The 21,680-nt window shown below is 43.1% G+C and overlaps 1 protein-coding gene and 1 long non-coding RNA gene across 13 annotated transcripts in view; one reads left to right on the forward strand and one right to left on the reverse strand.

The window, feature by feature from the left end:
• NRCAM (neuronal cell adhesion molecule) overlaps window positions 1–21,680 on the forward strand; it is a 391,220-nt gene that overhangs the window by 349,594 nt on the left and 19,946 nt on the right. For all 12 annotated transcript variants that reach the window (XR_004540624.1, XM_033958216.1, XM_033958225.1 and 9 more), the window contains one exon: window positions 441–519. Coding sequence is in view for 11 of the 12 variants with exons in the window: in XM_033958216.1 (XP_033814107.1) it covers window positions 441–519 (79 nt within the window). In the remaining variant the exon portion in view is untranslated. The remainder of the gene's footprint in view (window positions 1–440; window positions 520–21,680) is intronic.
• LOC117366624 overlaps window positions 1–21,680 on the reverse strand; it is a 90,244-nt gene that overhangs the window by 333 nt on the left and 68,231 nt on the right. The window lies entirely within an intron of this gene.

The following is a 21,680-nucleotide window of genomic DNA, read 5'->3' on the forward strand; positions in this document are numbered from 1 at the left end:
AGGAGCCTCATTCTCATGCCAGAGAAAGACAAACACACTCACGGTACAAAATCACTATCTCTCATTCAAATGGCCAGGACAGAGGTTAGCCAGTCCCAGTGCTAGGGTTTGGACCTAGCCTGGCATTGAAATTTCAGGCATAATGTTGAGTCACACCAGCTGATTATCAACTTCATAACTCTCAAAGTTAAAAGCATATATTCTTTGAATATCAGACCCAATATATTTTAGGACTTATTCACTCATCTGCATTAGATGTTTAATGCAGATTTTAAAAGCATAAACAGTGCAACATTCTAATGATGAGGATACGTTGCTGAATTAAACTAATGCAGAAATTTAATTTCATTAAGATATGTAGATTACTTCATTCAACATTATCGTCCATGCTGGGAGGATTAGAACACTCACCTGTAAATCTTTCAACATTTCTTTTATAGTAAAAGAAAAAGAAGATGCACATGCTGATCCAGAAATACAACCTATGAAGGAGGATGATGGGACGTTTGGTGAATACAGGTGAGTACCTAGCATGAACCATCTTGTCCAAATGTAGAGGGCACAATGAATAGCAACTTTTGTCCCAGCATTCAATTTTATTAAACATTCAAATGCAAAACAGCAATCAATATTCAGAAATGTAGGGCCCTATATTCAAAAAATGTTGAGCTCCTTAATTTATGCTCATAAACTGGCCTCCTATATTTGTGGCCTATATTTAGTCAAATTTAGGAGCATAACTTTTCAGTTGAAAATTCATCTTAATTGAGGAACTTAAAAGATATGGCTATACATTTAAACCTGCCGTCACCAGATTTACGAGCCTAGCACTAAAAATTAGTGCTAAGCTCCTAACATCTCTTCCCTACCCTAAATCTACCCCTGTTGCCACCCACTTTATATGTTCCTGAATTTAAGGGTTTAGTGAAATGTTGAGTAAAATTTATGCACTCTGCTCAAGTAAATTTTCAAAGATGCTAATTTATGAGCAAAACTCATAAAGCGGCCTTTTTACTAAAGCACAGCACACACTAACTAACATTAGCAAGCGCTAAATGCTGTGCATTCTATTTTATACCTATAGGCCATATGGCACTTAGGCCCTGATTCTATAAAAGATGCATAAAGTAGGCACCTAGATCAGCGTGACTAGCAAATCTATGTGTCTAACTTAATTATTTAATAAGCTTAATCAGCATTGATAATTGGCAATTAGCACTTTATAATTGATTTAAATTAAAATTATTTGGGTAGTAGGTCCATAACCAAGTAGGTATCTACCACTTTTGGCTTTGATCCTAGCCCAAGGGGCCTACCAGAAAGTGGGTGTAATTAAGAGCAGATCTTGGGCCTGTTTTGTGTGTAGGTGCCTAAAATGGACTTAAGTGCTAGTAAAGGCCAAGAAAACCCTGGTATAAATAGAGGGCACCTAAGGCTTAGATGCCTACCAGTACCTAAGTCCATTGTAGGCGCCACTAGGCACAATTCTATAAACGGTGCCTAACTGAAGATTGACAGTTCCTTTTATAGAATCGGGGCTTTAGTGCACACTAATGTCTATCAGAGCATGCTAAGATTTAGTAAAAGAACCCCAAAGTATAAATCTTTTGAATATCAGAGTTGTAGAGTTATTAATAATAATAAATTTATTCTTTTATACCACCATTATCAAGAGTTCTAGGCGGTTTACACCACAAGAAACTGAACAATCAACGAAATACATTCATACCATAAAAATAAAATCATTATAAAAAGTTAAAAATGTAATTGCAATCTTAAAAGTACCCAACTAAGTAATAAATTTGTCAAACAAAGACTTAACTAATTTTTGAAAAGAACAGTAAGATATGGCTTGATGAATACATTCACCAAGCCAGGATTGTAATTTTCCTGCCTGAAACGCTAAAAGTCTTTTCAAAAAAGGTCTTATATCTGATACCATTTGGCTTAGGATAGGCAACTAAGTAAGAACTTCTTCTATTCCTTGATGGTCTTTATAACTCAAAATGAGGAGACAGGTAAATTGGAGACATTTAAAATGAGCAAAAATAAAATTAACCCCCAAAATTACAGCTAACCATAATTAACTATTTTAATGTTCATCTGCACTATAGTTAATACCTGTTCAACATAAAAATATGTTCTCCTGCCAGGCAGACTATAAAACACCAAAATATACAAGTGAAAGAAATTGACAAATATTTTGTAGTGTGATATTGTAACTAATAAATATTTCTGGTAGAGAGAAAGGGACCCTTTTACTAAAGCTTAGTGTGTGCTAACAGACCTTAAAGGTGCACTAAGGCCCTGATTTTCATAGGGATGCTGAAAGTTAGATAACAGGAGGTGTCCTACTACTGCCTGACTTAATTGGTGATAAATGATGCAGTAATTGACCACATCATTTAAAACTAATTTTAAAAGCACCTGCAGGTGCTTACAGAACATGCTGCCGATGTCCCGCCATCAGAGGCACCTATGGTATAAGTGGGCCTGGCTTGCACCAGAAGTGACCATAGGCACCAGTAGGATCTCCTGTGGACTCAAGTCTTGTGTAAAGCAGGTGCCAGAAAAATAGCTCAGTAAAACCCAGGCCTACTTTTCTGGTATTTACTTTACATGTGGCTGCAATTCTGCAACTGACACCGATACATGATTGGCATGCGAACGGCACCAGTTTAGGAGGTCCCGACTAGAGAGTTGCGCGGGGACAGAAATCCCACCCGTCCCCGCCAAAGTCCCACCCATCCCCACCCATCCCCGTGAGGATCCCACCCGTCCCCACCGTCCCCGCGAGGAATCCCCTCCGTCCCCGCCCGTCCATATAAACTTCAGAAATTGTTATTTCATTTAATTATGCTACTGAATTAAAGGCTCTGGTAGAAACCCATTTACAAATAAGCAAAAAGACTTTATTAATTTGAAAATATTAATTGGGAAGAATACATACTTTGCAAATGGGTTTCTACCAGAGCCTCTAATGTTTATAAATTTTTATCAACACAACTAATATACTACTTTATCCTGAAGCAAAATAAAAAAATAAAATATAATTCTTTTCCTACCTTTGTTGCCTAGTTTCTGCTTTCCTCATGTTCTCATTCAATTCCTTCCATCCACTGTCTCTCTTCCTTCTGCATCTTCCATTTGCTCTGTTACTGTGCCTCTCCCTTTCTTCCCCCTTCCAAATTGGTCTGGCACCCATCTTCTTCTCTCCGCTCCCCCATAGTCTGGCATCTGTCTTCTTCCCTGCCAGTGTCTTCTCCCTACTCTCTCTTCCCCATTTCCTTTCAGCGTCCTTCTCCCCGCCATCTTCCCCATGTCCTGTCAGCGTCCTTCTCCCCCCTCTGTCTTCCACATGTGCTTTCAGTGTCCTTCTCCCCCCTCTGCTTCCCCATGTCCTTTCAGCGTCCTTCTCCCTCTCTGTCTTCCCCATGGCCTTTCAGCATCCTTCTCCACCCCACCCCCCCGTCTTCCCCATGTCCTTTCAGCGTCCTTCTCCACCCCTTTGTCTTCCCCATGTGCTTTCAGCATCCTTCTCCACCCCTTTGTCTTCCCCATGTGCTTTCAGCATCCTTCTCCCCCCTCTGTCTTCCACAAGTGCTTTCAGAGTCCTTCCCCCCCCTGCCCTTCCCATGGCCTTTCAGCGTCCTTCTCCACCCCTTTGTCTTTCCCATGTCCTTTCAGTGTCCTTCTCCACCCCTTTGTCTTCCCCATGTGCTTTCAGCATCCTTCTCCCCCCTCTGTCTTCCACAAGTGCTTTCAGAGTCCTTCCCCCCCCCGTCCTTCCCATGGCCTTTCAGCGTCCTTCTCCACCCCTTTGTATTCCCCATGTGCTTTCAGCGTCCTTCTCCCTCCTCTGTCTTCAAGTGCTTTCAGAATCCTTCCCCCCCTCCTCCCGTCTTCCCCATGGCCTTTCAGCGTCCTTCTCCCCACTCCTTCTCTACCGTCCCGGTTGCAGCACAGCCGGCCAGGTCCCCTTACTTTTGTGGCACTTCCCCGACCGACTGACAACAGCCCCGGTCCGACAAACCTCCCTGCCCTTAACTGCGAATCTAAATTACCTTATTACAGCTGCTGTAAGAAGATAATTTAGATTCGCGGCTACAGGGCAGGGAGGATTGTCGGACCGGGGCTGTTGTCGGTCGGTCGGGGAAGTGCCACAAAAGTAAGGGGACCTGGCCGGCTGTGCTGCAACCGGGGCGGGGTGTGGCGGGGCGGATCGCCCCCTCCCTTGGTAGCCACTCGAACCGCGAGGCTACTTTCCTCCTTACCTGCACTGCCTGCAGCACAGAGCCAAACGGAAGTCTTCCCGACGTCAGCGCTGACGTCGGAGGGAGGGAGGGCTTTGTTTAAGCCCTCCCTCCCCTCCGACGTCAGCGCTGACGTCGGGAAGACTTCCGTTCGGCTCTGTGCTGCAAGCAGAGAAGGTAGGGAGAAGAGCCGCGCGACTGAGTACATCCAGCCCCGCAGGAACCCCGCGACCCTCGGAGGCGTCCCCACGGGATCCCCGCGACCCTAGGGGGCGTCCCCACGGGATCCCCGCGACCCTAGGGGGCGTCCCCACGGGATCCCCGTGACCCAAAGGGGGAACCCGCGGGATGCCCGCGGGTCCCGCGGGATTCCCATCGTCCCCGTTCCCGTGCAGCTCTCTAGTCCCGACTGCAGAATTTAGCCCTAAGTGCCAAGTGGCCCATAGGTAGAAAATAGAACATTAGCATTAGCATGCACTAAGCTTTAGTAGAAGTTCCCCAAGCTAGGTACTATTGATTATTTAGCATTTTGTACATGTAAAGTTATCAGCACAATGAAAAGATGCCATTCCACAACACAATATAAACAATAAAAATCAAAACTTACAAAGCAAAAAATGTGGTCAAAAACATGATTCTATTTAAAATGTGATTGTGATAAGGAAACATATGTGTTAGAGGGGAGAGGTTAGGACACATTTGAACAAAACACTTTTTATTCATTTTAGTTTGCTTCACACTTTACAGAAAGTTAGCTTGGCTTACCTTAGCCAAGCAGTACAGACATCAGTCCTTTTCCCATAGCTCTGCCCTCAGCTGAGATCTAAGTAAAAATCAGGAGTTCTCTTCTCTCTCAGGGACCTCTCTGAGCTGATCCCAGGCTCTTGCATATAATTCTCCTCCCTGCCTGAGGATTGCCCCTGTGACTCAGCAGGACTGCTGAGCCCAATGCATCCTGGGAGCTGTAGTCTCCACACTACATTCCAGCACCCTCTGCTGCCAGTAATAGAATAACATCATTACTGAGGAAGAATCACTGATTCTTTTACAGTAATCATAACCATACTTTTTGCTTTGTAATTTTTGAATGCACAGTCCTTTTTTTAATATATATATATATATATACAGTACTCCCCCGAAATTCATGGGGGTTCTGTTCCAGGAACACCCGCAAATATCGAAAAAACGCAAATGTGGTTTTGGAGTGGATCGGAGGCAAGAGAGAGCAGCTGGGGCACCGGCGGGTGCTGAAAATCGGGTGCAGGATCATTCTTAGTATTTTCCGACCACCTCTTCCGGGAACTGAAGTCAGGCTATACCAATCAGGAGCTGCTTTGACACGCTATCTGGCATTTCAAAGCAGCTCCTGATTGGTGTAGCCTGATTGTAGTACCAGGAAGAGGCAGTTGGAAAATACCGTGAAAGACTGAGTCCGCGATTCGCGAACTGCAAATTTGCGGGGGTATACTGTATGGTCTTGTGAGCTTATCATACAGTTTCATGTCTGTAGGGAGAAGGCTAAACAAGTTCTGGCTTTCTGCCAGCTGCTTGTGGATGCAATGAGAATAAAACCAGGACCACCTTTGCTTTTCCCTACAGGCATGGAACAGCATGGTAACCTTATGCATGTGCCTGTAGTACAAGTTAGAAACAAAGAAACATAGAGTATGATGGCAGAAAAGGGCCGTCGGCCCAACACGTCTGCCCACACAAAAGAACCCTCCCCTTAAAAGAACCCTCCCTCTAAGCAATTCCCTTAAGTGAGCCCACATGTTTATCCCATTGTTTCTTGAAGTCGAGCACGTTACTGGCCTCAACTACCTGACGTGGAAAGTTGAATAAAATTGGGTGTCCAACTTTGTGCCTAGCATGCAAAGTTGGGTGCTCAGTTTATAGAATTAGGTCAGTTGCCCACACAGCTTAATTTAATAATTGGCTGATACTTGGCGTTAACTGTCAATTATTGGCTTAGGTTGGTATCAATTGGCACCGGTTGGCAGTTGCGTGCTCAACTGATCGTACTCACTGTTCTAGTAGCTCTAAATCTCCATTGCGCACAATTTCTAGGGGGCATGTCAGGGTCATGCCTCTGATTTACACATGCAGTTTACAAAAGGCTAGGGGTTATGTGCCTATTGGACAACAGTTAGGTGTGAGCACTTACACCAGGTTTTTTCATGGCATAAGTGCTCATGCCTAAGGTTAGGAGCAAAATTGAACTTATGCTAGTATGTTAGTTCCATGCGGAAATGCCATTATAGAATTCGTACTCAGCACGTACCAGGTGCCATTTATTGAATTCATTCCCATATTCAGTGCAAGAACAAGACTGAATTACGAATCATCTTCTGAAGCTATAGTGAAGACAAAGCAAGCCAACACTTGACTTCTGCCCTCAGATTATAATGCTATAAATGTAATTAAAGAAATACAATTTTCTGTCTAGTAGCATTTACAAGTTCAGCTCTGCAGGCCTGAAAGCATTCATATATATCCAAGAAAGAGGTTGCAGACATGCTGGACAGAGAAATATGTACTGTACCTGAATATAACTTGCTGTAAGAGCCTGAGAGGACTTTGAGGGTCCTGGGCACATCCAGTCTGACACACTTCAAAGGTGCAACAAAGTCTACATTAATTACAAACCTGAGCCTGTTACTTCACAGGCTCAGGGAAGCACAATAGTCTCTTAGAGCTAGATTCACTAACCTGCCCGAATCGGAACAATCAGTTTCCGATTCGGGCAAGTCCGACTGATTCAAAAATCAGTCGTATTCAAATGGGGGCGATTGGAGGAACGCCCCCATTTGCACGCAGGGACTAGTACAGATTGATCCCGCACAGCCAGTGCTAACAGAGAACCATGTCTTTCGTACGCACAACACAAAAAACACCTACGCCCAGTATGAAATATATAATCAACCCGCCCCTCCCCTTTTACAAAACCATAGCGCGTTTTTTAGCACCGGCCTTGGCGGTAATAGCTCTGACACTTATGGAATTTTTATAAGCGTCGGAGCTGTTACTGCCGCAGTTGGCGCTAAAAATCATGCTATAGTTTTGTAAAAGGGGGGGGGGGGTAAAATAGAAATTTTTTGACAAAAGTTAAACTGAACCACCAAGAAGCTGGCTTCTGCTAACAATGCAACACCACAGTGATGGATATCCCGTAATAATGAGCAAAATATAAAAATAGCAGATGTAAATTTGAAAAAAACCCCAGAGAAATAGCAATCATCACTCTACAAATTAACAAATTAACCCCCTCCCCCTATTATGAAGCTGCATTAGGGGTTTTTATTTAAGACCGCGGAGGTAAAAGCTCCAACGCTCATATGAATTCTATGAGCATCAGAGCTTTTACCACTGCAGCAGGCAATAAAAAACCCTAATGTGGCTTCATAAATCTCCCCTTTCATGAAGTCGCATTAAGCATTTTTATTGTGGCAGTAAAAGCTCCAGCACTCATAGAATTTCTATGAGCGCAGAGCTAATATCGCCGTGGCTGGCAATAAAAAAGCCTAATATGGCTTTATTAAAGGGGGCCACAAAGGGGGGGGAATAAACAAAAATGGAAAATAAGATAATACCATTTTATTGGACTAATGCATTTTTCAATTAGCTTTCAGAGGCCAAAACCTCTTTTCGCAGGTCAGAAAAGTATACTGCTGTTACGGTATCTTGCCCTGACCTGAGAAAGGGGATTTTGGTCTCTGAATTAGTAAAAAATGTATTACAATTAGTCTAATAAAAGAATCACCTTATTTATATTTTCTATTTATAAATATTTATCAACACAGCTACAATTCTATTTTATTTTAAAGCAAAATACATAAATAGAAGATTTTTTTTTCTACCTTTATCTTCTCTAGTGTCTGCTTTCCATATCTTCTCATTACTCTCTTCCTTCCATCCACTGTCTGCCCTCTCTCTGCCCCTTTTATATGGCATCTTCTCTCCTATGCCCCTTCCAGAAACTGTCTGCCTCCCCCTTCCATCTCTCCCTCCGCCTCCATTGGTCTGGCATCTCTCTTTCCTTCTCTCCCCACCCCCAATGTTCTGGCATCTCTCTCCTCTCCTTCCCTTCCCTCTCCCACACCCCATGGTCTGGCATGTCACTCTCTCCTATCCCTTCCTTTTTCTTCCCTCATCTTCCTTCTCCAGTGGCGTACCAAGTGGGGTCAGTCCGCCCCGGGTGCACGCTCCAAGGGGATGCACAGCCGGTCGGATCCGGAACCTCTCACACTGCTCCAAACGGCACCTCAGCGCAGCTGCCATACTTAGAGCAGAGTCGGCAGCTGCGCTAAAGTGAACAAAGGTCCCATGATGATTGCGCCGTCTACCGCCTCTGTTCCGAAAGAGGCACGTGACGTCGGGGGGGGGGGGGAAGGGAGGGACCAGCAGCCGCAGTCATCGCGGGATCTTGACGCAACTAACTGCGTCTGCTGGCCCAGCCACCTCTGACATCACTTACCATTTCCATCCGAAGCAGAAGCAGTCATCGCGAGACCTTTGGGATGGAGAAAGAAAGGAGCATAGTAAGGTGGTGAAAGGAGGTCAGAGTGGCATGGAAGGGTGTGGAGGGTGACAAAGGGGGGTCAGGGTGGTATGGAATCATGGTGAAGGGTGAGAAAGGGGGTCAGGGTGGTATGGAAGTGTGGTGGAGGGAGAGAAAGGGGGCAGATGCTGATGGAAGTGGGGGGAAGGGAGAGGAGAGAGTGAAATGCTAGACCATGTGGGTGTGGGAGAGGGAAGGGAAGAAGAAGAGAGGAGAGATGCCAGACCATTGGAGAAGGGAAGGGAGGAAGATGGATGCCAGACTAATGGGGGTGAAGGGAGAAATGGAAGGGGGATGCATAAAGTTTCTAGAACGGGAATAGAAAGAGAGAAGATGCCATATAGAAGGGGAAGAGAGAGGGTAGACAGTGGATGAAAGGAAGAGAGTGAGAAAAAGATGAGGAAAGCAGAAACCAGAGAAGACAAGGTAGAAAAAAAATTCTATTTATTGCTTTAGGTGAGATGCATCGCTGTTTCTGTGATGTTGCATTGTATGCAGAGGCCAGCTTCTTGGTGCTTCATTTTAACCTTTTTCTACGTATTTTTATTCTATCTCCCATTTACAAAACTGTACAGCGTTTTTTAGCATTGGCATCTGAGCTGTTACCACCGTGGCTAAAAACCACACTACAGTTTTGTGAAAGGGGGAGGAGTTAGTTTGTGATTACATATTAGGCGAAGGTGTTTTCTGTGTTCTGTGTGTTCGAAAAGACATGGTTTTCTGTTAGGATTGACTGTGTAGGATTGATCTGTACTAGTCTGGCTTGTTTAGTTTTACAATAGGTTTATTGATGTACTGCTCACTGCAGTATGTAAGATGCTGCCTTTTCCTAGATATTCATGTGTGACGTGTGGATTGTTACTAAAAATCATGTTTTTCATACAGATGGGGGTGTGTCAAAAAATGATGGGCCCCAGGTGTCACATATAATAGGTACGCCACTGTCCTCAGTTTATTTTCTGCATCTGTCTAGATTAAATTCTTACTATCCAGTCCTCAATTTCCCTCCATGCCAATGCCATCTAGTATCTTGCCCCCTCACCTCCCCACCGCTGTTGTATGCTTCTCAAATCAGCAGCAGTGGCTGCAAACATAAATTCAGTCATTGTGGGACCTTCCTGCGGCTGCTCTGGAACAAGGAAGTGACATCAGAGGGGGGTAGACCGGCAGCTATGGGGAGGTGCAGGAAAGTCCTGCGATGACTGAATTTAAAATTTACTGCCGCTGCTGCTGGTTCAGGAAAGCAGCAGTGGCAGAGTAGGGCAGGAGATTACGAATCTGGTGTGCCGGCTGTGCACCCCAGCAGCAGTGGCTGTAAACTTAAATTCAGTCATCGCAGGACCTTCCTGCACTTTCCCATGGCTGTCGGCTCTGCTCTGGAACAAGGAAGTGACGTCAGAGGAGGTGGACCGGATTCCACGGAGAGGTGGAAGAAGGTCCCACGATGCTGATGATTCAGTACAGCAGCAGCGGCTGAGTAGGACAGGAGATTCCGGATCCGATGTGCCAGCTATGTACCCCCTTAGAATGTGCACCTGGGGCGGACCGCTCCTCCTCCTACCCCCTGCTTGGTATGCCATTGCTGTTCATTGGCAAGAGAGAAGAAACAAGAACAAGATAACCACTGTGGACAAATAATGTGCTGGAGCACTCTGCTCTAGAGGTACCAAGATACTCAGTTCCTGAAGGGAGACTTTTTGGCTTGTCCTGGTCTTAAACTTATGCCCCAAAGCACTGTGATATTTGTAGTCCCTAATTCAGTGCATTTAAATAAGTACTGTTGTCCCAGAATGCCTCAAAATAGAATTGTCCAAAATCCAGGACTGGTTAGAAAGCTCCCTCCTAGAACTGGGCAGCCTGGAAGCTCTGCTCTTCTTCTCCTACAGCAGTGTCTCGCAAACTTTCCAGTGCCCCAGCTGGCAAATGGAAGTGTGCGGACTTGGGTCACCGTACACTCATGCACGGAGGTCCATCTGACCACGAACCGCTTGGGTGGAGGGATCCGGGATGTGCGAGTAGAGGAGGAGAGTCATATGTGCCGGCTGACTTCCTTCAGGATGTGCCTCTCACTGCGAGTGGCACATCCTGTAGGTAGTCAGCCGGCATGAATAACTCTCCTCCTTGCCAGTGTGTCGCGGCACACCTGAAATCACAGGAGGCACACTGGTATGCCTTACACTGTCCTACAGAGTCATTGGAATAATAAAGCATTCTTATATACAGTATACCTATTAGTATTCTGTTTCTTTCTCTAGCATATAAAATGACGTGTTTGTGTGGAAATGAATATATGAATTGTAGTGTAATAACCAATATGGTTGAAAGGGAAGGATGATTGTAAGTAAAATTAATATTAGCTGGGGTGATAGTTGAGTTTTGAAGGGTAGCTGGTTACTTAGGGTGAGGGTTGTGTAGTCCCTGCACTGTGGCATAAGTTACTAACTTCAATATGGCTTTGTGATGGCCTGTACTATTTCAAGTTTGTTTTTACTGATAATAGATTAGATTGGATGAAATGATGGCTTTCTGGGCATTTATTGATTGACTGAACTTGACATACTGCCATTGGCATTTGCACTAAGCACAGTATAACAGAAATAAAGAAAACAAGGATGAAGATCAAAAGGGGAATGGAGGAAAGATGGGTAACAGCAAGGGGAAGGAAAGGGGAACATGTTAATATTGCCATCTGGAATAACCAGGGTTTCACTGTTCTCTTGAATTTGGGAAACTAGGGTTCAGATCATAAGGAAAGGGAAGACAGTTCCACAGAAGGGATCTCAGATTGCAGAAATTTGTATCCCTAGAGATATCAAAATGGAGATTAGATGGGGGAGGGGGACGAGGAGGTTGTTCTGAGATGTCCAAAACAAGGACTAAGCATGTGAGGGATTAGATTACTTGCAAGATAAACCAAAAAAGGATTATGGAGATCCTTGTGAACCAGGATATGGGCACACCAAAGCAGGAAGCAGGAAGCAGGAAGCCAGTATTCTGTCATTAAGAGGGGGCTATGTAATCAAAGTAACTTAAGTACTATAGACTGATCCAGTTACAAATGCTTGATAGGAAGATCATTATACAAAAAATTACAATAGTCCAGATGGGAGATGACCAATAAGAAAAAGAGAACCCATATTAAATCAAAGAGGATGATAGACTTGACAAAGGTTAGAGGAGAATGACTGGATGATAGCATCAATTTTGACTTATACAGAGGTTTGAAAAAACTATGGAGATGGCTATAATAAATCAAGGGCCACAAAAGTAGTATAAACCAGAGTGCAGCTGCCTCTGCACAAGTGTTAATAGGGAAAGGATCTGAAGAGGAAGTGGATATGGTAAATAAAATTTTAACATCTGCATAAACAATAGAGAACACAACCTAGAAATTGGATTAGGAATGGACAGGGAATTAGGAAGATTAAAAAGTGTAGAGACCAAAATGGAACCTAAGGAATACTGCAGTCTATATGGAAGGAAGAAGAAATGGAAGTATCACTCTTGATTTGATATGATAGGAGATCAACCAGTTAAGGATGATGCTAAGATCTTGGAGACAAAGAAGGAGAAGGTTACAGTCTACTAGGTCAAAGGCAGAGGAAGGGAGATGAAGACTATGTAATTCAATTGGTCAGATCTTTGTTGTCCCATTTTAATTCTGTGCTGCTGATTTACTTTTCTGTCTTGTAATATAGTTTATAATGTTGGGTTAGAGTAATTACATTACATTACATTACAGATTTCTATTCCGCCATTACCTTTCGGTTCAAAGCGGATTACAAAAAGAGTTATGGAAGAAGGGTTACAACATTAGATCAGAGAAGGTTTCCAAGAGAGAGAAAAGTATGTTTTTATGTAACCTACCCTGAGCTTTTTTTTTTTTTTTATAGGATGGATTAAATATTGAAAAGAAATGAATTAATGTGGAGGCTAGTTTTTCTGTCAGGAAAAGCATGTGCTACCTACTCTTTTAATCTTATGTTTTATTTTAGATAAAGTATTGAGGATGAACTTATACCATACTTGGCCTATTATATATCGATATGCAAAATTAGGGTAATTTTATAACAGGGTACAAAGACTAACAAGGCAAGAATAAGCTAGGTTGTTTCTATTTATAACAGGAATGTGTATTCCTATGTATTTTATAAAATAATCCCAGAAAAAATGGGTGCACAGATTGATACCAGTTCTGAGGCAGGTTTTTGTGTGCTGTCGCTGTCTAAAATGTTACTAGTTCAAAGTGGAGCAGTAAGACTCATATACGGCCTATGGAAATCAGAGCACCTACAGCCCTATTATATTAAACTACATTGGCTGCCCATATCTGCAAGGATCAAGTTTAAATTAGGCATCACTGCCTTTAAGTTCCTGACAGGCAATGCCTTCAACTACCTAATGGAGGTAGCCATCCTACTCCAGGGCGCCTCCAACAGATATTCCACTTAAAATTCCCAACATGCAACAATATAGGGCTCCTTTTATCAAGGTGCGCTACGGGGGTTAGCGCATCAGACATTTCATCACGCGCTAACCCCCGCGACACTAGATTGGTTCTCAAAATTCTTACGCTCCCGCTCCTACTTCGTCAACATGAATGGCACCTCATCCTCCCCTTGGAAACCGCTCTGCGGAGTCCCCCAGGGTTCACCTCTATCCCCGATTCTTTTCAATGTCTATATGTCCTCCCTGAAACTCCTCCAACTATCTACCACTGCGACACTCTACACCTACGCCGACGACATCCTTGTCCTTCTCGAAACTGATTCGAACCTCACCAACCTCTCTGATAACATCTCAACTTGCATAACTAATCTCCAATCCTGGGCTCTCTCCGTTCAGATGAAACTAAATGAGACCAAAACAAAACTTCTTTGGCTTGGCTCGAAATTGGATCATCTACCCTCCCTCATCCCTCTTTCCTCTGGCTCCAATCTACAGCTTGAGCACTCTAGCAAAGTTCTGGGAATCATCATTGACTCTACATTGTCCTTTAACGACCACATTAACTCCCTAGTAAAAAAATGCTTTTTCAATCTTCATATGCTAAGGAAAGTCAGATCCTGCTTCCACCAGCAACATTTCGCTGTCCTTGTCCAATCCATCATTCTCTCCAGACTTGACTACTGCAATTCCATCTACCTAAGCCTAACAAAGAAAAATCTTATCAGACTCCAACGGATTCAGAACACCGCAGCTAAACTAATCTTCACAAAAGGCAAATTCGACCATGTCTCCCCGCTTCTGTCTAAGCTTCACTGGCTCCCAGTCTTCCTCAGGGTTCGTTACAAATGTGCCTGTCTTACCTTCAAATCTCTTCACGGCATCCTTCCTCCCCTCTTTCCTTTATCTTGGCTCTCGAGTACTCATTCCACCAGATCCACTCAGAAATTCAAACTATCCTTCCCTTCTCTAAATGGCATCTCCCATACAGGAAAGCTTGGAACATCCCTCCTCTTCAGGATCACCGAGCTGTGGAACAGCTTTACTACCCATCTCCGGAGTTCGACCTCCCTCCAACACTTCAGAAAACATCTAAAAACCTGGCTTTTCGCCAAAATGTAACTTCCCCCTCCCTCCCCCCCTCTCCTTCCTATTTACCAAGCCCTCCTTCCTTCCATTGGAATTCCTTTCTTTGTTTTTAATTCCTGTAAACCGTGTCGAGCTCCACTTCTGTGGAGATGACGCGGTATATAAACTTAAGGTTTAGTTTAGTTTAGTTTAGACACACCAAAAAACTAACACCTCGTCAATGGAAGCGTTAGCAACTAGTGCGACAGGCAGATGAACACGCGATATTCCACGCGTTAACCGCCTACCGCAGCTTGATAAAAGGAGCCCATAGTCTACCAGGCAAATTACCCTTTCAATTCAATCTCACTTAGCAAAATGCTGGAACCAACTGCCACATATACTGCGATCTTGTGACCACTATCTCAAATTCAGGAAACTTATAAAAGCATTTCTATATCAAGACTGGGAGCCAACCTGGAAGTAACTGAAATGGTAACTGTAAAGCCTGTTTTTAAACTGTCCAATGCAACTCCTGGGACATAATGATGAGCCAAAGATAACCTACGTAGGGCTCCTTTTACGAAGGTGCGCTAGCATTTTTAGCGCACGCACAAGATTAGCGCGCACTAGCTGAAAAACTACCACCTGCTTAAAAGGAGGCAGTAGCGGCTAGCACGCGGGGCATTTTAGTGCACGTTAAAACCGCTAGCGTACCTTTATAAAAGGAGCCCTTAAACTTGTAACTATGTATTGTAACTATGATCTAACTGTATTAATAACTACTGATCTACCTGTACAAGCAACTTTACTGAATGTTCGTGCCAAATTGTCCATTGTATCTTCCTGGGTAACTGACTCAACCTCTTGTAACCTCTTGAACTGAATAGGTAAAGGCAGAATAGAAAACCTGATTAACATAACAAATAGGTAAGTTAGGACAGTGTTTCTCAACTCAGTCCTGGAGTACCCCCTTGCCAGTCAGGTTTTCAGGATATCTACAATGAATATGCATTAACTTCATTTGCATGCACTGCCTCCATTATATGCAAATTTCTTTCATGCATATTCATTGTGGATATCCTGAAAACCTGACTGGCAAGGGGGTACTCCAGGACTGAGTTGAGAAACACAGAGTTAGGACATACCGTAATTCAATATAACTATAAAAACATGTATAAACAATTTGGGAAAGATATTTTTAGAAAAGGCTCAGGTCCTAAGTGTAAGCTCATAAATTTGTGGCCTATTTTCTGCCAAACTTGGAAGCATATGCTTTCAGCTGAAATTTTATCTTAATTTTGGCACTTAAAAGTTTTGTTCATAAATGCAGTCCTTCCATTTATTTGCCTTGGTGTATGAGTCTTCTTTTCTCCGCTAATCTACCCCCTTACCATCCATATTTTATGCTCCTAAATTTAAGAGTTTTAGTGAAATTTTTAGTATAAATTTAGGAACTTGGCCACAGTAAATTTTTAGAAAGGTCAATTTATGTGCATAATTCTCAAAAGGTAGAATTATAAATCCTTTGACTATTGGACTCTTTATTCCTTTCTTTTCTATTTGAACAGATTCAGTTTATTCACTCTTTCTTCACACTTAAAGTTCACTCTGTTTTCTTTATACTCTTTTTTAAGTCTACGGTAGCTCACTGTATTTCTAAAGATTCATATCGTATCACAAGCCAATCAGAAATTTTTTTTACATTTGCTATGATGTTTTCCTATTCTCTCAGAATGTAATTACGTAGTCCTTTTATTGCATATGTCAACTGGCACTCCTGCCCCTCCCCCCAATCAAAGCACGCATGGGCCAATATGTTCCCCAAAATGAACTGGAACCTTGTAATTGAAACCAATATAGTTCTGCAATTACTTTGTTAAGACCCTGAGTTAGTGGTCTCCTTATCTCCTACAAATCAATTCTGAGGCGAGAGTCTGGGGTCATTTTACTAAAGCACATTAAGCACTTTAATGTAGGTGTGAGGGAGTCTATTAGACATGGCCACTTTCCCGTAAGAATACTCCCTCACAGTGTCAGAACCACCTTAAAATCCATAATCCCACTCAAGGGGGAAATGACATTGGAAAGGTGGAGCCAGAAGAGCAGGAACTAGGAAGTAGAAAAGCTAGGAGCACAGCTAGGTTAAGTTAGGGTTACCAGATTTTGCATCTGGAAAAAGAGGATGCATGGCCTCGCCCTGTTCCTCCCCCGGGCCTGCCCCATTCCACCCCTAACCCCAGCTCCACGCAAACTTCGTCTCATCAGGCTGAGTCTAGAGTAGAGAGTTGCGCGGGGACAGAAATCCCACCCATCCCCACCTGTCCCCGCCAGGATCCTCTTCATCCCCACCCATCCCCGCAAGGAATTACCTCCATCCCCGCCCGTCCCCTTAAAAAGCAGCAATTACTTCTGACAGGATCATCAATTCCAAAGTTTCTTTTTTGTTTGTATTGCTGTTTTCCTTGTGGAATCTCTTTGGTGGAACCTTTTTTTTGTTTTCTGTTCAGGTAATTAACTTATAAACCCCCCTCTTTTACTAAGGCTGATGTGTCCATTATATTATATGGATGAACCCTTCTTCCAAAGCCTTCCATCCCCGTGGGAGTCCCGTTGGCTAGAGGGGGGTCCCCATGGGAGTCCCATGGGTTATGGGGGGATTCCCGTGGGACCCCCGTGGGACCCGCGGGATTCCCGCGATCCCCGTTCCCATGCAGACCTCTAGTCTAGAGTGCATCTGTGGCAGGATTTGAAAAGCTGTCTGGATGCCCAGACAGTCTTCTAAAAAGAGGACATGTCTGGCTAAATCCAGACGTCTGGTAACTCTAGGTTAAGGAGTCCCAGAAGGAAACACCGATGCCCAACTATGTTTGCCAAAAACAAAAAATAATGGGAGAAATAATTTTCTAATACCCCAATGTTCAGTATCGGTACTTAATGAATATATAAAAGTAATACTAATATTATGTGAATCGTGTGCTCAGTTCTCCAACTGTGAGGTCACAATACTTGAGACCATCAGTTTAGGGAACGATTACAGCATCACATTGTTCCCATAAAATCTTGTTACTTCCCTTACGACTACTGAATGAGAAATAAGTCCACTTATCTGGATTTTGATGATATTCACATAATCAGTTCAGCAGTGCCAGAAATGGTGTTCAATGCTGATGAGTCAAAAGAAACTGAATCAAATCACTGTATCACTAGAAGATGTGATGGGACAATTTGACAAACTGAAGAGTAGCAAATTGCCTGGACTGGAAGGTATACATCTCAGAGTACTGATAGAATTGAAAAATGAACTTAGAGAGCTATTGTTAGTAATTTGTACTTTATCTTTAAAATCCAGCATGGTACTGGAAGAATGGAGGGTGGCCAAGTTAATGCAAATTTTTTAAAAAGGTTCCAAAGATCCGGGAAATTATAGACTAGTGAGTCTGACATTAGTGCCAGGCAAAATAGTAGACTATTATAAAGAACAAAATTACAGTGCTTATACATAAGCATGGATTAATGAGACAAAGCCAATATGGATTTAATCAAGGGAAATCTTGCCTTACCAATCTATTATATTTCTTCGAATGAGTGAATAAACATGTAGATAAAGGTGAGCCAGTTGATATTGTATATTTGGATTTTCAAAAGACATGTGACAAAGTACCTCATAAAAGACTTGTGACAAAGTACCTCATAAAAGACATTCTGAAATTAGAATGTCATGGGATATGAGGTAATGTCCTATTATGGATTAAGAGCTGGTTGAAGGATAGAAAACAGAGAGTAGGCTTAAATGGTAAATATTCTCAATGGAGAAGTTTCAAGATTTTTTTAAACCGCTTAATCAGGTTTCTAAGCGGTGTACAATATAAAATTTACATAAAAACATATCAAAACTGGGGGGTCCTCAGAGATATATGCTGGGATCACTGCTTTTTAACATATTTATCAATGATCTAGGGATGGGAATAACTAGTGAGATAATTAAATTTACTGATGACATAAAGTTGTTAAATCATAAGAGAATTGTGAGAAATTGCATGAGGACGTTGAGAGTCTGGGCATCAAAATGGCAGATGAGTTTAATGTGAGCAAATGCAAAGTGATGCATGTGGGAACATAAGAACATTAAAATAGCCATACTGAGTCAGACCTGTGGGCAATGTAGTCCAGTATTCTATTTCCGCAGTGGACAATCCAGGTCACAAGTACCTGGTAAAAACCCAAATTGTAGTAACAGTCCATGCTACTGATCCCAGGGCAAGCAGTGGCTTCCACCATGTTTGTCTCAATAGCGGACTGTGGACTTTTCCTCCAAGAACTTGTCCAAGCCTTTTTTTAAACCAGCTATATTAACCACTCTTACCACATACTCTGGCAATGTGTTCCAGAGCTTAACTAGTTTCTGAGTGAAAAACATATTTCCTCTTATTGGTTTAAAATTACTTCCCGTAATTTCATTGAGTGTCCCCCTAGTCTTTGTAATTTTTGATGGAGTAAAAAATTCATCCACTTGTATCCATTCTACACCACTCAAGATTTTGTAGACTTCAATCATATCTCCCTTCAGCCATCTCTTTTCTAAGTTGAAGAGCCCTAACCTCTTTAACCTTTCCTCATATGAAAGGAGTTCTATCCCCTTTATCATCTTGGTCACTCTTCTTTGAACTTTTTCTAATTCTGCTATATCTTTTTTGAGATATGGTGACCAGTATTGAATGCAATACTCAAGGTGAGGTTGCACCATGAAGCAATACAGAGGCATTATAACATTCTTAGTCCTATATATCATCCCTTTTCTAATAATTCCTAGCATCTGGTTTGCTTTTTTTTGGCACTGCCACATATTGGATGGAAGATTTCAGCATATTGTCAACAATGACACCCACATTTTTTTCTTGGGCACTGACCTCCAAGGCAGACCCTAGCATCTGGTAACTATGATTTGGATTATTCTTCCCAATGTGCATCACTTTGCATTTGTCCACTTTAAATTTCATCTGCCATTTGGATGCCTAGTCTTCCAATTTCCTAAGATCTGCCTGCAATTTTTCACAGTAACAGATTTGAACAATTTATTGTCATCTGCAAATGTAATCTCCTAACTCGTCATTCCAGTTTCCTGATCATTTATAAATTTGTTAAATAGTACTGATCCCAGTACAGATCCATGTGGCACTCTACTATTTATTCTCCTCCACTGAGAAAAATATCCATTTAATCCTACCCTCTGTTTTCTGTCCGATAACCAATTCTTAATCCACAACTAAACATCTCCTCCAATCCCATGACTCTTTAATATGCTCAGGAACTTCTCATGAGGAACTTTGTCAAACATTTTCTAAAAATCTAAATACACTACATCAACCATCTCGCCTTTATTTACATATTTATTCACACTTTCAAAGAAGACAAACAAATTGGTAAGGCAAGAACCCATGCTGACCCTATCCTATCAATAGGGCACACAAAAACAGAAGAGAACAAATTCTTTGCAAAACACAAACAGGCCTTAGACACCCTTCCCAGTGCATCCTGGGATACACTGGGATGGGCCAATCGGAGCTCTTGGTCCTTTTTAGTGTATCCCAGGGGAGAGGCCTTAGGTGCCTGGACCAGTCAGAGCTTTAGCCCCCCCCCCCAACGATGCATCCCAGGATTCAGTGGGAAGGGGAAGGTGTGCCATTGTGAAGAGCGGGCCTGCCAGCCGGAGGGTGTAGAAATCCCTATGGCAGGCCTTACTACAAAAGGTGCAAGGTTGGGGGGATAGGGTGGTTTGGACTTGGGGGGAGGGGGTGTTGGGGTGGTTGGGAGTATTGTTGGTTGGGGTCATGGGTTCATTGGGGGTTGGAATTGGGGGGAGTATCGGGGTAGGGGTTCGGGGGTTTCAGTGGTTAGGATGGGTCATGGGTTCGGGGGGCCTGCAGGCAGGAGGGAATGGGGAGGGCTTCAGGGGTTCCAACAAGAGAGAGTGGGCATCCTTCCTGCCTATTGCGGTTGGGGGTTGCTTCGGGGGTTCCAGCAAGAGGGAGTGGGCATTGCTCCTGCCTATTGTGGGGGGTGCTTCACGGGTTCTGGCAGGAGCAAGTGTGCATCTCTCCTGCCAATGTCGGGGGTCCTCTGCCGCAGCCGCTCAGCTGATCACAGTAGGGGTATTTTCCCCCAATCAGTTGAGTCAACAGGCTCCCTGAAGTTGCGGCTTCAGGAAGCACTGCTTGCTCAGTTGATCGGGGATAACTTCCCTTGCCACGATCAACTTATGGATGTTGTGGCGGCATAAATAGGGTTTTCCAGGCCTTCATTTCAGCCACATATCTAGCCTTGAATCGCAGCTAGGTAGATGCTATAGCCCACCTAATGCCACTTCTGGCATTGGCCATGCCTACTTTGGCATTCCACGACCTAAAGCAGCTACCTAGCTGCGATGCCAGCTGCCTTTTATTTAGGCATCGGTAGACGCTTCAACAATACCGTTTTTGACGTTTCTGAGGGTGTTTTTCAATTAACTTAGGCATCGGCAGGGCACTGGTAATAGAACTAAACTAAGCTATAAACTATAGTTATAAACTAAGTTTAGGCACTGGTTATAGAATTTCCCTGTTAGGGCATGATTCTGTAAACAGCACCATAAGTTAGGCGGTGGTAAGTGTCCTACTGTTGTCTAACTTAATTGTTTTAATTGGCTTTTGTCGGCACAATAATTGCACCATTAAAACCAATTAAAAACTTGTTAAAAAATGTAGGTGTCATAATTGCATCTACAGCAAGGCACCTAATAGCCCCTAAGGTCAACGTAGGCATGGTTAGGGGTGGCGATAACCATAGGCACCGTTGGATGCAATTCTCAAAATAACTTAGACATCTGCAATGTGGGCCAATAAAACCCTGACCTACATTATCAGTGCCTAAGTTTTGTGATGGGCTCCCTTAGCTGTGATTCTTTAAACGGTGCCTAAGCGTAATTGACAGACGGCTGGCGCCTTTTTTATAGGCATCTGCCAATGTTGGCGCTGTTTACAGAATCCGGCTCTTAATGCACATCGTACTGGCTTTCTCAGTCCTTCATGATGAAGTAGCCCCTCCCGTGCTTTAGAGAGTCATTTCTGTACTCCAAATACTTTAAAAAAAACTTAAAAAGAAAAACCATGTCCCTTTCACCAGTTAATCTTCCACAGTCTGATGTATGTCTTTTGTTTTGCTTTTTAACATAGAAAGACACTCGATGCCACCCTAAGTGGGACTGAGTATCTTTCAAATAACGCAATAAGAATTTCTTGTGCTTCCCTACTGCAGCAGGTTCTACTGAAACACTGTCTCAAGCAACTGTATATAACACTTCCCCATAACTTTATATG

This window comes from Geotrypetes seraphini, chromosome 9 (assembly GCF_902459505.1).
Source record: "Geotrypetes seraphini chromosome 9, aGeoSer1.1, whole genome shotgun sequence".
Classification (NCBI taxonomy): domain Eukaryota; kingdom Metazoa; phylum Chordata; class Amphibia; order Gymnophiona; family Dermophiidae; genus Geotrypetes; species Geotrypetes seraphini.